The sequence below is a fragment of the Nelusetta ayraudi genome, unplaced genomic scaffold (assembly GCF_046127955.1).
Source record: "Nelusetta ayraudi isolate G7.1 ecotype Tasmania unplaced genomic scaffold, CSIRO-AGI_Nayr_v1 ptg000011l, whole genome shotgun sequence".
Taxonomy (NCBI): domain Eukaryota; kingdom Metazoa; phylum Chordata; class Actinopteri; order Tetraodontiformes; family Monacanthidae; genus Nelusetta; species Nelusetta ayraudi.
The window spans coordinates 5095075-5111619 of NW_027466061.1; the positions used below are offsets into that span (position 1 = coordinate 5095075).

The following is a 16545-nucleotide window of genomic DNA, read 5'->3' on the forward strand; positions in this document are numbered from 1 at the left end:
CAGTACAGTGTGTGTGTCTGTCCTGTCAATGAACCCCCCAGAAATGAGAAATGCCCCTGAATGGGCAGTTCTGGATATCATCTCTTTGTGATGTCAAAGAGGGCGCAGGTACCTTGATACCACCAGACAGCTGTTAAATCTGCCCTCTGAGACTTGTTGGGAACACAAAGATCTAAAATGAGGGACCTTTAAAAAAACATCTTTTGTATAAAATATTTTAAGTGACAAAAAGTGTATTTCTGTGCAAACTTCAGTGCCTTTTTAGAGAATTAACACATTTACTGCTTGTAACCATCTTTGAATTAGTCTCTTTTTTTAAATGTGATGTTTTCTGTGAATTTGAAATAAACATACACCACAGTAGAAGAAACCTATTAATGACCCTTTTCTCCACCTCTCGTAAAGTTTTAATAGTTAGGTGTTCCGATTCATTTGCGCTAGTATGTACATAAAAGTGAAGTTTTCCTTATGAATATATATAAATATTTCAGTCCTGACTCTGGACCAGTAGGCAACTGAAAGCTTAAAATAGCTCCACCTTAATCAGCAGGTTGATTGGCGGTGGGGAGGGGGCCCCGCAGGTGGGAGGGTTGTAAACAAACTGTTGCTATTTTTACAAACATTTTTCCACATCGATGCTAGTCACTCTGCAAATGCACCAAATGTCTTATTTTCAAGAGAAAACCACCTGCTGTGGGTGATGCTTGCCTTGCACACGTCTGCGCCAGCGATGTGTTCTGATGTCAGAGCACTCTGATGATGCGCACCTTCATTTTTCACCTTCTAAACCCATTTACTGAGGAGTAGAACCCCGGTTCGCCTACACAGCACTCAAACTATTTCATGTTGTTTTTCATATGCTAAGTGCTAATTAGGAGTCCAGTTGTGTAACACTGTGGCAGCTGTGCGACGGCGGTTTTTATTATTGTTTTCCTTATCTGAAAAATGGAAGCAGATGAAAAGAGTTATTCTCATACAGACCTGATCATTTGACTGTTGATTTGGGTTATTTATTTATTTACTCTCCATTCAGTTTAAATGTCTTCTCAAGTGTGCTACCGAACAGATTAATAGCACATATAATTCTTTCAATGTGAATCATACTGCAGTACTTATTAGCAAGTTTAGATTTTGCCTTGCTAATACATTTGTTGTGTTTGTTTGGGAGGCCATATTTTGATTACCATAAACCAAGACACTTGGCCAGGCAATGAAATATGAAAAATGATCCTGGACGTTTATTTAGATTACAATATATTTAAAGTATGCCTCCTCTGTAAGAAAGATAGAAAGAAAGAAGACGTGAAAACTGGGTGATTCGTGAAACAGTGCAGTCAGAGGAGGCAGCTCACCTCCCACTTGATATTACATACAAATTCACACATAGATGATATATTGACCAGGTGCAATGGTTACATTATGTATCCCAGTTACTCAGCTGAAAAAAATACTTTGTTTAAAAAAAAAATTGAAGTGAAGATTTCACCCCACTGTTAGTAATTTCTTGAGGCTTTTAATAGACCTTTGTGAGTTAGACATGGTAAAAGACAGCTCAGTTTTCATCTCTATCAAGATGATTAAATACAATTGAGAGGTTAATAATTACTTTCACGTTAATTGAAAAGAAAATGTCTCGGGGTTTTTTCTTCCAGCCTTTGTTTAAAAGGTGTGCTCAGCCTTTAGTTCCGGAGGAATGTGATGGATATTTATGTGAGGGAGACTGCAGCTGACAGAGTGAGTCACGCTCCAGACTCTGTCTGGACAGACGATTCGCAGACCAAATAAAACTAGAGGTGAGAACAAGTTTGACACATCCCTGGACACAAGCAGCTACTGTAAAAGCAGCACATCTGCCACAGCCCCAGAGAGGAGGAAAACAGGATACCTAATGGTATGATGAAAAATAAAACAGACACGTTTTCGACAGCTGTATTTTATGTTGGACTTATACAAACACATAATTGTGTAATGCACACAAAAGTGTGCAAAAGGTCAAAGGTAATGCACCATGAAAGTATGTTGCGAGAGTGTAAGAAAATAGCAGTAAAAAGCAGAGAAATATTCCCATTACAATTTCTTGTTTTTGGCAGAAATAATAATTTTTACAAGGTTTGAAATAGCGTACCTAACAAAGGTACATAAACTCCATAAACATTTTTCCCATTATTATTCTGTTGTAAATTTTAAGTTGTGGTCATGGGGAATTTGCCCCCATTCCAATTTACTCTTTCAGAAAATAACACAATATTCTCAGACCATCGTATGCCCCCTTTCTTTCTCCACATATCCACATTGCCATAACAATATGCAATGTCCCAAAGGGGATTTGAAAAATGTTGAATGAGCAGTGTGTGTGTGTGCCCATGTGTGAGTGCGTGCGTGTGTGTGTGCGATTGCACTTGCCACTTGTGACGTTTCAGGCGCATCAGTTGTGGCCAGTTTCCATGGCAACACATCTCCGGTAGATGAGAAAAGACTTGAGACAATTATGGCGGTGAAGAGATGATGAGTGCGAACACTGGGAACCATGAGCAGAGACAGAGGCGGAAAATGATGCACGAGTGGTGTGTGTGTGTGTGTGTGTGTGTGTGTGTGTGTGTGTGTGTGTGTGTGTGTGTGTGTGTGTGTGTGTGCGTGCGCGTGTGATGTAAAGAAGCTCTCCCCGCTGCCGTGTGAGACATGAATCTGCTTGTTGTGTACACATTAATGCTTGTGCAGCCGCTGCGCAGCGCTTGTGTACCGGTGTGCTCTCAGCGAGAGCCTCACAGTGAGTCAACAGGAATGTCTTAATACAATTTAGTTTCCATGGTGACAGCAGGGAATGATATGTTCTTTTCAAACAGAGGGGTGACGGACAAACGGCCGCTTCGATTCCTCGCTGCTCGTTGCTCTGTTGTCCGTCCCGATGGTTATTTAGACAGTGGGCAGCTGTGACAGACTTGGCTTACGGCCCCACCTCCAATCAGACGACAGAAAAGCCACAGAGAGCATTTCAAAAAAAAAAAGGAAAAAGGTCTGGAAATGTTAAGTGGGCCGCAGCCACGCTGACATTTTCATTAAGGATCTTGCGCAGTGGGAGCAATTTGGTGTTGTTTCATGCCTCCGTCATTAGCATTCTGAATGTACAGGCTTTAATGGAAGCTTGTCATTATGTCTCTGCTGCCTGCTTGCTCTTTTCACATTCCATTTATTCTCGCCTGCTTGAGAGTGCGCCTGCCTGCACGACGTCTCCAAAAGCTCTTTAAAGCGCAGCTGCTTTTTTTTCTCTCGATGGCCTCCACGTGCGTCCCGGACGATTGCGTCAATCTGTTTCCTTGCTTCTAAATCCCTCGTAGGGTCCAGAGTTATATTTTTCTTCTTGGAGTGATTCTCTGGCGTTGGCAGAGGATCGTGTTTCTCTCAGATGGGCCCAGTGCTGACCCAAGGAAATAAGACACTCAGGAGGAAAAAAAAATCTTTCTGAGCATCACTGTTTTATTAGAATATGGCATGAGAATCGCTGTATATTAACTGTACATCAATGTTTGACCTAAGGAATATAAAGAAACCCACCAATTTTACTGTAGCATACGTTGATGATAAATGTATAAAAGACAAATACAAATAGATATGCTTAAATACACTTCCCTAAATGCCTGGTTGGTAGCAACTACATCATGACATTCAGCTGCACTGTAGCTCTTCCTCATCCTCGTGTTCCTGTGCTTAATAGTGATTGTCCACACTCATTACACTCACACTCAGGGCAGGGTTCTAGGGTCTCACTGTCTTGTGCTGACTTCAGTGGGAGCATCATCTAGAACAACATGTACCATCCACTGTGTGTCTTCAAGAACAGGCTAATACAGGAGTTTTAGGTCAGGAAAATGTGAGTGAGCCAAAACTAAAATGGAGACCAACATCTTGTTTTCTTGGAAACAGAATAAAGTCAGTGCATCATGAATAACTAATGCTATGCCAGTTTGAGATGAGGACAGGGTAAGGGTTAGTCGAGGTTCTGATTACAAAAAATATGTTAAATCAATGACTTGCCAAAGTGGAAGGGAAAAAGCATTTGGTTTATCTGAATGTTCTTTCTCATCAGAATAACAGGACGACTGGTGTTGGAGCTAGGACAACATGTTTTTGTGTCATTGATGCAAGTCCTCAACTCCAAAATGTCTACAAACTAGGAACTTCCTGAATCTTGAGTCATATGAAAATCCACGCCAAGCATTTTGAAGCACTGTAACAATTTTTCCTCAGCCGTCTCTCCATCATGGTCTCTGGAATAATCTCATTTGTTTATTGAGTGCACGACGTACGTGAAAAAACCTAAAAAAACAAACAATCAAACAAACGAGTGTGCAGTTAATGGACACTACACACTCTCAGTGAACGCCACACTGGTGAAGTGGAATGAGTTAGCTAATTTGCTGGCCGGCCAGCACCACGTGGTGCTAAGACCCCTGGCCACCCGAGATCCCCACCTCCATCTCTTCCGATCAGTGCATGTGCCACACAATAAGAATTCTGTACTGAGGCGCACTGACAGAAGTGTGCATACCACAAAAAACCTAATAATGTGGCCAAGATACTGAGAAACACGACAACCTGCTGGTGATGTGGCGTAACCACACCATGGGCTTTACAGTTCTTATAAAATGCAATATTTTCACATTTTTTTAATAACAGACAAATGCATTTTTGTTCTGTTATGACATATTATCAAGATACATTTATTACATATCATTGTTATTACATGGTATTTGAATTTAGCTTCTAGTGTTGTCAATGAAAGTCTATGACTGTAATTTTATTGCAGAGCTGTGGCAGCCAGTCGTTCCTCATGGTATTGCTATGTGATGACTATTTGATGAGGAAATGCTAAAGCGCTTTCTAATGAAGTGTAGTCACACCTTGTATAATAAACAAAGCAAAAATCTAAATTGCACATGGTAATACAATATTAGCAATTTACTACTCTGTATTTCCATCTTTCCCAGTTTATTTTGAGAAATCATCAAGAATAGTTTAAATGACAGTTAACTCTAGGTCTGATGATTGAAATGTATTTATTTCACATAACCTGAAGCTACTTTAACAAGCTGCAGTGTTCAGATGCTTTTTTATTTTTTTGTGGGGACCCACTGTTTACATACTTGATGCGTCATCACCACCATCCACGTGGAGCCAACAGACATGGCAGCTCGTGCTCAGTCCCCAGAGATTCACTTCTGAAACCACCGCCTGTCTGCTAACGGATGAAACTAATGAGCACATGATAGCAACGGCTGAGCAGGAACTTTGCCATCAATGCAACCTCTGAAGCAGCGAAACGCTGTCAGTGAGCGATGCGTCGCCATCCGTCCCTTTTGTCACACACACTGAAGAAAGCTGCGTCAGCGTGTCCCTTGAATCAGTTCGCACTGCTATTGTTTCAGCCTTGAATTGCTTTTGGTACACAAAATGCTCTAAATTCTACCTCGGATCAGTCCGCTGTGCTGAAACCACTACAGTATAAATACAGATGATTAGGAGTAAACTTCACTGGAAAAGGAATAAGGCGCTCCCTGCACACAATAAAACAACACAACTACTGTTTTTCTATTAAAAACATTCTGGCAAATTGAGACAGACTGACGTCTGTATGACTAAATGTAAAAGAACAGGCTTTACAATACTCGGCATGTATGTGACAATGCTGCAAGCACTTCCTGACTCTTCCTTTGTTCTCAAACGCTTGTTGAAACTGACCTACTCATTTGGCACAATGTTTTTTTTTGTCTTTTTTTAAACATAGACTTCTGGCATTGAATGTGTGTCTAAGCAGGAGGCTCTTTGGAAAGCAAGAATCAAGCGTGTAGCATTTAAATAATACGTCTAAAAAAAAAAATCCTCTCAGTTTACAGACATACCTATTTTTAATCCATGTTATAGACCTTCACAGTCAAAGTTATGATTCCCCTTGCTGATTTTGACTCTTGGCAGTGGCTTGAGTCAAATAAGTGCCAGGGTGGTCTTTCCATCCAGGGTGAAATAATGTTTTGTTTTCCTGTAGATCCTATTGATTTCACGTGTTCAACACAATCAAAGCACTAGTTTGATATTTGTGGTATCATCTTAACTTTCAATGATGCCAAAACAGTCCTGCTTTTCGTTTATTTTTGAATATTACAGACATGGCAACTGTTTTTTTTTGTTTTGTTTTTTAGCCCCTATAGGTGTTCAAAGATTCACAGTGAGTAGAGCGACTGGATCAGCAGCGAGGGAAGGTGTGTGTGTGTGTTTGTGTAAGGGGGGGGACTCCAGCCCTTCAGCAATATATTGGTATTTTGTGGGTCAAAGGCAACACAAACACCTGCTTCTTGTCGATCTTTTTGATTTCAGTCTCTCGGAAAGACAGAAGGAAAAAAAAGGAAGAATTGTCCAGCCATCCGACAGCAGTGTCTGGGATAGACGGATGTAATTGAGCGGAGGCAACACTTACATTCACATTATCACTGAGGTTGGTCTTCATGTTGTCGTGTCCCAGGTCAGACTGTTAAAAAGCCGAGCCAGAGATGGGAGGGAAACACGGAGGGAGGGGAGTTCTGACGTCTCCTCTTGTCCCTCGGTGTCTGCCTTCTCGCTCTCGCAGGTCTGCCGCCCAACAGTTGACTAGAAGCTCACCAAAGCATACACCATACTTCAAAAAAGAAATGGAGACAAAATAGAACTTTAAGTGACACACTGTAAGCGTTTATTCTTAGGCTGATTACACTCAGATTGAATTTCACAATATTTTGCCTCGCTTGCTGTCATCCAATCTTTAATTGCACTGCAATTTTTTTTTCACATATTCATTAATTATTGAGCCTGAGGGCAACGTCGATATTGACTAACCATGGCAACATGCTGCGGTGCGGGTGAGTGAAAAAGGCTAAAGAAAAACAATCCAGAAAATTCTGCCAGAAACAGATAGAAGAAGAAGCATCGCGGCAGCAGCGTTAGGCTACATGCCGCCGTGCCCTTGTTGAATTTTGTCGATTTGTCGAACAATGAAACCTTGTACGGCTGCTGGGTCATTGAGATTTAAATTTGGAAACCTTACATGTCCACTGTGCCAAACTCCAATAAAAGGCTTGGCAGTCACACTAAGCATTACATAACCAACCGGCCACCTTTTAGAGGCGATGGTGCAGGAGGCAACTGGCGTTTCTGCAGGTGCAAATATATTTCACTGTGAAAAGGCTGTGATAGAGGTTTCCGTCTAGACTGTTGTGCCAGGCCTTTGTTGAGCTCCGCTGATTGACAGCGTTGCCGTTCTTCTCTTTGTAATGCAGGATTTTACATTAAGTGAACGTCTGCTTCCACAGCTCGTCTGCCTTGGTCCTACTGTTGCTTTTTAGTCCTCCTTGCTGGTGAAAGATTGGCCGTCCAGTTCTGCACTGGCCCACCCAAAATACAATTTCTGCCTACGCAACTGCTGCAAGCTACCTTTAAATTCCACAGAAGAGGACAAAAACAAGGAGGAGTAGGACTTGCTGCTGCTAAAGGGACGAGCGTGGAAGCTGCAGCCTCAGTAGTTTCGAGCCAAAGCGGACGGCACTTTCACATTAAAATGACAAAACGTTGGCACCAAAGGCTTTTCATGAGGGGTGTGGGAGGAGTGGTTTTCTTTTGACTCCACTGACTATGGCAAGAGGAGTTGAGTTAAACACAGTGTTGCATTTTGTTGAAGCGCAGCTAGCGTGACCCTTCCATCAAGGAAGCCTTGAGCCGTATCCACCTGGTCCGACTGGCAATAAGAAGTGATTGTTCCATGTCACGAGCGAACAGAGTCGTCCATCACTTTTTACCTTTTACCCGCTCTTCACAAATACAAAGCTCGGGCTGTTGACCATACAGATGTGTGACAAGAATCCAACAGATTTCAAGAGCGGCCCAACTGGCATGCAAGGTTAAAAAGCTCAAATGTTTTGAGCAAGGAGGCTTCAGACCCACCTGTAGAGATAATAGAAGAAAGAGAGCAGATAGAAGCCCAGCTTGCACCACGACTCCTTCTGGCAGTAATTGAGAATGTCGGCGTTCATCACGCTGACGGGATCGTACATGACTTCCGACCCGTCGGCCGGCCGGTGGAAAAACCTGCAAGAGGAAGAGAGGCTGGGCTCGCCCGTGCGCCAGACCAACAGAAGCTGCACCAGGCATCTGCCGCGGCACCGTACCTCCACAGATGGTAGAAGAGCAACGGGATATTTAGGCCAAGTGTGACCCACTCTCCGGCGCACATGAACATCAGGCAGAAGAGCCCGTGGATGGAGTACTCTGGGACCACCAGCTACCCAGAAAAGACACAGGAAGTCCCCCCCCCCGGTTACAAGTCTGCAGGCTGTCAGAAATGGATAACATCGCAGTCGCTCCGGGGAAATGTTACACCAATGAGTTGCATGTTGTGCTATGATCTACGACAGCAGCGCGGCACTGCGAGGCCAACGCTTTCACGCGGAAGGCGTTAATGTTACTCATGGCTCGCTCGCTGCTCTCACAGGTGCAAAAATAGCTTCAAACACTGGAAGTCCACTTTTTAGATATTAGGAGAAGTCGGACACGTAAGCCACAGGCTGCTTGGGGTGGTAGCTTGGTCCCTAACAAAAAAACATCAAGAAGACATTCTTGTTACAAATTGTATCTTAGTTGTACATCCAGCTGCAGATAAAGAGGCCAAGATGTGTCCTTTCACTGCCTCACGACATTGGTAGCTACACACTGCTGTCAAATTCCAAATGAGAAAACAAATTATTTAAAAACATCCCATAAAATCTTTCTAAGTTACAGTTAGGAGTAATTTATTATTGCAAAAATGTTTCTCATCCCTATATGACGAGTCTTCCCTGGATCTATTTCTGTATGTGGACTGACAGCACTGTAGATATGACTCTTATATTACCACTTATTGGATGGGGACCACTAACCTGGGGCAAGGGTGGAGTGGAGAGCTGGGCTGTCATGACACATTTTAAGGCATTGTGAACTTCATCTTTAAGCATCCTTGTGTGCTTCTTAGTTAAATAATTAATTAAACCTGTATTGAGGATGTATTCTCACATTCACTTTGCATGCTGCCTTTTTTTCCTCTCTACTAAAAATACCACTGTATATCACCATCTTATTTATTTTATTATTTATTTACTTTTATTAGGAGATAAATCTTGCTACGTAAGAACAAAAAGGGAACTAATCTCACAGTCGAACATTTGCAAACATCTGGAAACCAACAGCAACATGTAAGCATTGATATTTTTTTTTTAAAATCTCCTTCATTTTCATCCAAAACATAATCTCAGATTGTATCTCATAGTTTATTGCTTTATTCTGCACATGTAATGTCTTGTTAATCCCAATTTTTTTGCCACTTCTTTGTCTTTAGTTTCTACATCATCACTTGAATGTGTTTTGAGCATGCCCTGATGCATTCAATGCTTTCGAGCTTTTACCAAAACTCGAAGCAGCTCACGACATTTACTTCATGTCACATTTCAACAACTCTGGGTTCTCTTTGAAAGCCTTGGAATGGAAAAATATGGGGGAAATCATCACAACATAGAAAATCTTTGACGCTCTTGTGTGTGTGTGTGTGTGTGTGTGTGTGTGTGTGTGTGTGTGTGTGTGTGTGTGTGTGTGCGAAGGTGGGCTGAGAGGAGAGGGTACATGTGAAGTGAATCATCGTGCGTCATGGCCCTCGCAGCACTCGGGGGGGAGACTAATGGTCGTGCCTGTCTGGAGCCCTTCTGTTTCACCCAGGCTCCGGCAGAAGGTTAACAAAGAATATTAGTGAAACATCATTAACTTACCCTGCGAAGTAAGTTGCAGATCCTTTCGATGTTCAGAATCCGTTCCCTCTGTGGAGTGTGTAAAAGAACGTTTTGATTAAAAGCTCTGCAAATTGGTATGATGGATATTTATGAGGTTTAAAAAAAACATTTGTGGGTGGTTGCAAACAGAAGTCATAGCATCCGGACTGCAAGCACTGAAGGTGGCTGTGCTTGGTGGCATACACTCTCTGCTAAAACACAGCTGTTTGGTCTCCCATGTGTCACTGATGGTGTCAAGAAGACCAAAAAGCATCTCATGTCATTTTCTCACTATTCTAATGCTCTCTTTGAACTTCAGCTGGTGGTCTTAACCACGACAGCATGCCAGAATACAATGAGTAACTGCCTTGGCTGATTACATGTTGGCATTGAAGTGCAGTTGAATGGATGAACTCAGTGAGACACTGACGTGTTAATGAATTGTTCTGATGTAACTGCATCAAGCCTTCAACGCTGAGCACATGAGTTTAAATTCAAACTCTCCCCCAGTGACCTGGAAGTGGATTTGTTGCTCTGAAACTAACCAGGCTTGCTGTGCATTTTCTCTACTCTTGCTTCTCCTCCACTTGGTCTGTGTTGTTTCCGTGAATTCGAGCTTTCAATTCAATCTTTGCTTTATGTTTGCTGGACGTTTCAACTCCCAGTAACACGCCGTATGGTTTGTAACTGCGCTGGTAAATTGTCCCGCGACATTGTTGCCCGTAGCCTCCCGGAGGGGCCACGGCAGGGCGTCATCCATCTCATGCTGAAAATGAGATTGTTGCAACTACAGGAGCCAAACTGGGGAACCTTTCACAATAAAGAAAGTCTCTTTCCTGTCGCCAACAACGGAAGACTTTCACTCCAGTTAACTTTTTTCTTTCTCGCTAAGCGGCTGCACGCCAAAGCTCGACTCAGAAATCCATTTTTTCCTTCCTCCTCTGTTTAGATCCTTTGTCATTTCTAGCACTGACAAATATTTATTGGCGAAGGCAGCAGCGGCGGAGCGAGCGCAGGGACGATTGCTGTGTGCTTCCCTGGCGCCGTTGCCTCGTTGTGTGTCTCTTTGTGTTTGCGCAGTTTATTGATTTTGGGACAGAGTGGCAGCATTGCATCCCGACCCATCATGTTCTTTGTCAGAACATCCGACAAGACGACAGGACGACATGTTCAGGTTGTTTGCTATTGATTAAAAAAACAACAACACAAAAACGTTGCAACAACAGCCGCGCAGTTCCAGACAATCGGTCCGAGAGGCCGTGCAGCAAAACCCGCCGCGAAGATTGTCGACTGCGGAGAAATCAGCTCGTCCATCTCAGTCTTAACATTCAAGAAGCACAGGTTCTTGCGCAGACACTGTATTGCATAATTATCATTATTTTGTTCAGGTGATGCAATTATTGTGTCCACCACCCACCACCCGCCGCTCCAGCCGCCCATCTCTCCTGCTGGCGGGCCTCCCTCAGCACTCCCACAGCCGCCTCTCACTGTTTTTTGTTTTTTTTTGCTGCCCTCCTCTCAATGCTTCGCTGTTCAGACGCAGGTTCGCTGCGACTGCTGGGACATTAGCTCACTTGTGAAAAGACATTCGCGGCTAAAGGAATAATGACGATTATTCACCGCTGACTCACGACAATGCCCATTTTATAATCGTGTTTCTTTTGCACAATCGAGCGGAAACATCCAAACCAGACATGACGAATTACGCCAGAGTGCGAGACAGAATAGTCCAAAAGAATTTATCCGCAGGGCTTCAATTTACAGACACAGTCACGAGGAGCGCTGGAGAGCAGGAACGTTTGCGTGTTGGCTCTCATTTCTAATATTTCGCAGGAACTCGCTTGCATCGTTTAAAAAAAAATAATAAACTGATTAGGCGGTGAGCCGCCTTCACCGCGAGCTTGATGGCTCCAATCTGCATGCAAATGAGGAACATTACGCCAGAGACGATGCCGTGGCAATCACCTGCGACCTCTGATTAGAGGCATGTGTTTCCAGAGTGGAGCGCAAATATTGAGACGCTGATGAATCAATTCATGAGCTCAATTTAATTGAATAAAGAATCCAAAATTTGGGGGAGCTTTTTTTTTTTAAATAAAAATAAAAAAAACATTTAATTGGCTATTTATGCTGTTCAAATGACACCTTGCTGTGTTTGACAAGAAGACCAACGTTTAAAAGCTGCGACTAAGAATCATACAGCGTCTAATTTGAAAATGCAACTGTTTTTATAATTTGGGTCACGTTTTAAGGATGAAACCCCCTTATTTGTTCTCTCTATGTTTTAACACCTCGGGAGCCTCTTTGACGTGAAAAAAAAAAAAATAGGAAAAGAAAAGGAAAGAAAAGAAGGGATTCCTGCGTGCACGCAAGGGTTTGATGATCCTTGAAAGCAGAGAAACAGCAGGGCTCTTACCGCTCTGGTGGGATTGCTCTGATCAATGGGGTTTTTGAAGTCTGTGCGCAGCTCATCAAAGGCAATAATCTGAAAAACAACAGGCAACGTGAGCTTATTTCCCTGCAGTTAACTCAAGACAAAATGAACAGCAAATGCACTTCACCTAATTCCAATAAATCCCCCGATAAAGTGGTTTTGACTGTATGTGTGTGATGTGTGTTGCGTTTAGTACAGCTGCAGCCACACATTGTTGACTGTGCCTGGGCACCAGCGATGATTAAATGTTGGGTGAGTACAAGTCTAATTACATACAGCTTCAACCTTTTTCTTCCCAGTGTGTAATGTGCCAGCTCCCGCAGTGTATGGATCATTGTGCAACCTTTCTATCAATTTCATATGTAAGGGTTGTTTGTCCTCCCTCTGGTGTCAGGCACAGTTGGATTTGCATTTTATTTCTCCTACCTGCAAAATTTATCAAATGGCGACATTTCACAGGAATGTCATTTTTATTCATTTATTTTGCTGCCAGTGGTGTTTTTGATTATTAATGGACACTGCTTTCTTTTGATTATGCCTTTGAGTAAAATGTCAACATGACCTGTGTTTTTGTTGCAAAGTAACTCATAAATTGATCATTTGGAATTTGGCAGGATAAAGGTGATTGATTCAGAGTTTGTGACGTACAGAAACAGAAATGCTCTGCATGACTCCTCCCAGCGTCGTTCTTTTAGCTTTTCGAGGGAAATAATCAAAGGTAACATGAGGAGATTTTAATTGGGGGTGGGATGGGGTAAACAGTGTCATTGTCTCTGGCTTAAACGCCGCGCCTGGTAATTATTCTCACCAGCTCCTTGATTAATAGCTCAATAAAAACACCAATAACTCAGCGTAAAAGCCGCCCGCTGTGCTTATCGTCACTCCGGCTTTCCGACAGGGTGGAGGTGGTGGTGGGGGGATCCATTAAAACGCTATAAAAGTGCTGATAACAAGACAAATGGAGTGGAGTCGCCCCTTCTCCCTCCCCTCCTTTCACACGTTGTAAACAGATGCAGTTTCCATGGCGACATGGTGAACCCCTCTGTCGGCTCCATGGTTACTATAGCAGTGAGCGAGGGCTCCCATTGGTCTGGAGCCGAGCAGCGCTGGGGGGGGTGGGCGTAGGGCTGTGTGTGCTACTGCACCCGTGGGTGGTGGTGGTGGCTGTGTGTGTGTGTGTGTGTGTGTGTGTGTGTGTGTGTGTGTGTGTGTGTCTGTGGGTTGGGGGGGCGTCCACATAGAATGAGTTTAATGAGCGCTCCTGTGGCAGGCTATGAAAGCCGAGCCAGACGCACGCTTCTCGCCGCCTCTCTCACACGCAGACACGCCGACTGACTCATGTGCAGTCTCACCCACTTTGTCGATTGGTATGTTAGTCACTTCAAGCCTTATATTCATAACCATGCGTCCCGTCGCTGCACGGCATTCCCCGCCCCGACCAGATCCGCTGAGTGCGAGAGGTGGGGGGAATAGAAAGCAGAGCGTTTGCCGCGTGAACCACCAGCACATGTCTGCAAAACTCTGGACGGAGAAACTGACTGACTGACTGGCTGGCTGGCTGGCTGGGAGACGTCTGATGTCTCTGCTTCTTCCACCACCTCCAAGTCTACACTCTGACATCAAGAGGCCCAGAGTGTGATTCTAAATGACGACCTAATGTTGGGAAAATACATGGTAGACTGGGTTCCATTTTAATTTTTCACTGGCATCTTGTCTGATGTGCCATATGTTGTGTGTCAGATCACTCAGGGGCTGCAGGTTTGTTCTGGTGTAAAATGGCTGCCTCCGTACAAGTGGACCTGCTATACAAGTGTAAATGCTTATTTTTGAATTATCCATCCATCCATCCATCCATCCATCCATCCACTCAGGGTTGCAGGTGTCTGCTGGAGATTATCCCAGCTGTCACTGGGCAAAGACGGGGTGACACCCTGGACAAGTCGCCAGTTATTTTTAAGTGGCTTTATTTTCAAATGTAAGCGCACTAGTTGTCTGCGTTTTCTGACGTCATCTTGCTAAAAACAGTCATATGTTCCTATTGCTTTTACATTTGGCCTTAGACACACTCCCCTCTGAAGTTGAAACTAGTTGAAAATCATAACAGAAACTTGACTTGATTTTCTTTTTTCATTTAAGGCACCTGCACCTGCTGCCTCTCGTTGCATATTTAAAATATACATATATATATATATATATACATATATATATATATATATATATATATATATATATATATATACATACATATATATATACATATATATATATATATATATATATATATATATACATATATATATATATATATATATATATATATATATATATACATATATATATATATATATACATATATATATATGTATATGTATTTGATGTTTTAAGAAAAATTAACTTTTGCTTTTGACAGGCCACTTAAAATCTCAGTCACATAGCAGAAGTTACTCTGAGGGTTTGCAGCACATTTATGCATGTCATTACCTCTGGAGTACCAGTGTGTGTGTGTGTGTGTGTGTGTGTATGCGTGTGTGTCTATGCCATCATGTTGCCGCCAGTGTTGCTGACCGTGCGTGGGTGCATCGTGCTTGTCTGCCTGCGTGGGATGGAGTGCCCCCCCCCCCCCCTTACTCACCCCTTATTTTATTTTATTTATTTATTTAGTTTAATGTGGCTGCTCGTGGCGAGGTCTCAGGTGTGCAGGGGGTTGCCACTCACCTGCCATATGACAAAGAAGATGAGCGCGGCGCACAGCACCAGGGTGAGCATGTAGCAGAAGGCCGCGAAGGTGAACGCCATGGCTGTGCCAGCCAGCCTGACGACAGGGGTGGGTTGAGAGGGCAAAAGGGAACTTCGCCCCTCTGCTCTCTGCCTCTTGTTAGGCTGCTGCCAACTCTCCCTCCTGCTGCTGCTCTTCCCCTCCCCCCCACCGACCGACCTAAGACCACCAGCTGGGTGCTGAGAGTGTCTCGGCCAGGTGGGTGAAAGCGCAGGTGTTTAGCATCAATCAATAATGAGCCCGATCGTCACCGCGTGCCCTCATGTCCCGCCTTTGTCTCTTCTTCCACAGCAGGGTCGCCCCCCCGCCCCCACCCTTTGGATTTTGCCGAGCGTCTGCTCGCAGGTTGCCAGTTGTGGCCGGAGCGGCGCTCCTCTTTTCAGCCTCTGACGGGCAATATGTCTGTCTCCTCCTCCTTCCCCTCCGTGCAGTTTGTCCTGACACAAAGCCTACACATCTCTCTTTCTCCCTCCGAGTGTCTGGCCGACACGCCGACGGCAGAAGCACAGGAATCCCGCCGAAACACTGATCACAGCGCTGCCTTCTAAAAAAAATAAAAAAAATAAGAAATTAAAAAAAAACCGCTGCTATTATTGTTAAGATTAGTAGTAATAGTATTACTATTATTGTTATTCCTGTCCAGGATGGTTATGGCTTGTGATAGTTCAGCAGTTTGTCGCCGAATGGCTCTCGCTTCATCTGTTGCTCGACATCTACAGTGACGCGCACTTCGGAATGTTGCGGATGAGTAAACAAACAGAGTTTAAGATGGTCAGACAGATACGCACGTGCGTGACTGTCACATTACACGTAGCCGCAAGTAGATCCAAGGGTGCGAATATTGCTGTGGATACTACGCCTTATTGTTTTAAATTTCTTTGCAATAAAAAAAAAAGAAGAAGAAGAAGAAGAAGAAAAAACGACACACACTAGTGTAAGTCGGAGAGCCGGCAAACATCATAAGGAAGCTGCATCAACAAGCCAAATTCACACGTCCGCTCTGAGCAGCAACACAAGAGCTTAACAGCAGCGGATCAATACCTGGACTCACGGCAGCGTCGAGTGGAGAATACCTGCGCCTGGCCGGAGACGTGTCTGCCAGTGAACAGTCCTGTCTGCCCTCGTCAATGTGGGTCGGCACCATGTCACGGCTGACCGCTCTGCATCTGTTGCCCCTCACGCTGCTCCAGAAAAACATTGAGACTCAGCCTCAGCGCAGTTCTGAGGGGTGACAAGACGGCAGGGACCCCTCCGCTCGGGACTACATGCTGGGTCCTAATCTTTCCTCTGACTTGGAATTAACTCCAGCTTCTTCTTCTGTTTTTTTGTGGGGTTTTTTTTTGTTTTTTTGCACTGAAGCCCTCCTCTTTCTCCCCCACCCGACCCCCCTTCAGCCCTGAGAAGTCATTCGTTCCTCGATCCGCCTCTCTGTCAGAAAGCCGTCTCTCTGCGTCGACACCTGGATGTGTTTCCTGAGACTGCAGCCGCTCTCTGCTAGAGGGATGTTTCCACCACGCTTG

At 43.9% G+C, this 16545-nt stretch overlaps 1 protein-coding gene across 1 annotated transcript; it reads right to left on the reverse strand.

Annotated features, from left to right (window-relative positions):
- Positions 1–5976: 5976 nt before the first annotated feature.
- cnih2 (cornichon family AMPA receptor auxiliary protein 2) lies at positions 5977–16502 on the reverse strand. The gene is made up of 7 exons (XM_076020228.1): positions 16067–16502; positions 14965–15569; positions 12232–12300; positions 9816–9863; positions 8190–8302; positions 7966–8109; positions 5977–6667 (listed from the first exon to the last, which is right to left on the reverse strand). The coding sequence occupies exons 2-7, from the start codon at positions 15043–15045 to the stop codon at positions 6640–6642; spliced, it is 483 nt and encodes a 160-aa protein (XP_075876343.1). The 5' UTR covers positions 15046–15569; positions 16067–16502; the 3' UTR covers positions 5977–6639.
- Positions 16503–16545: the final 43 nt, after the last annotated feature.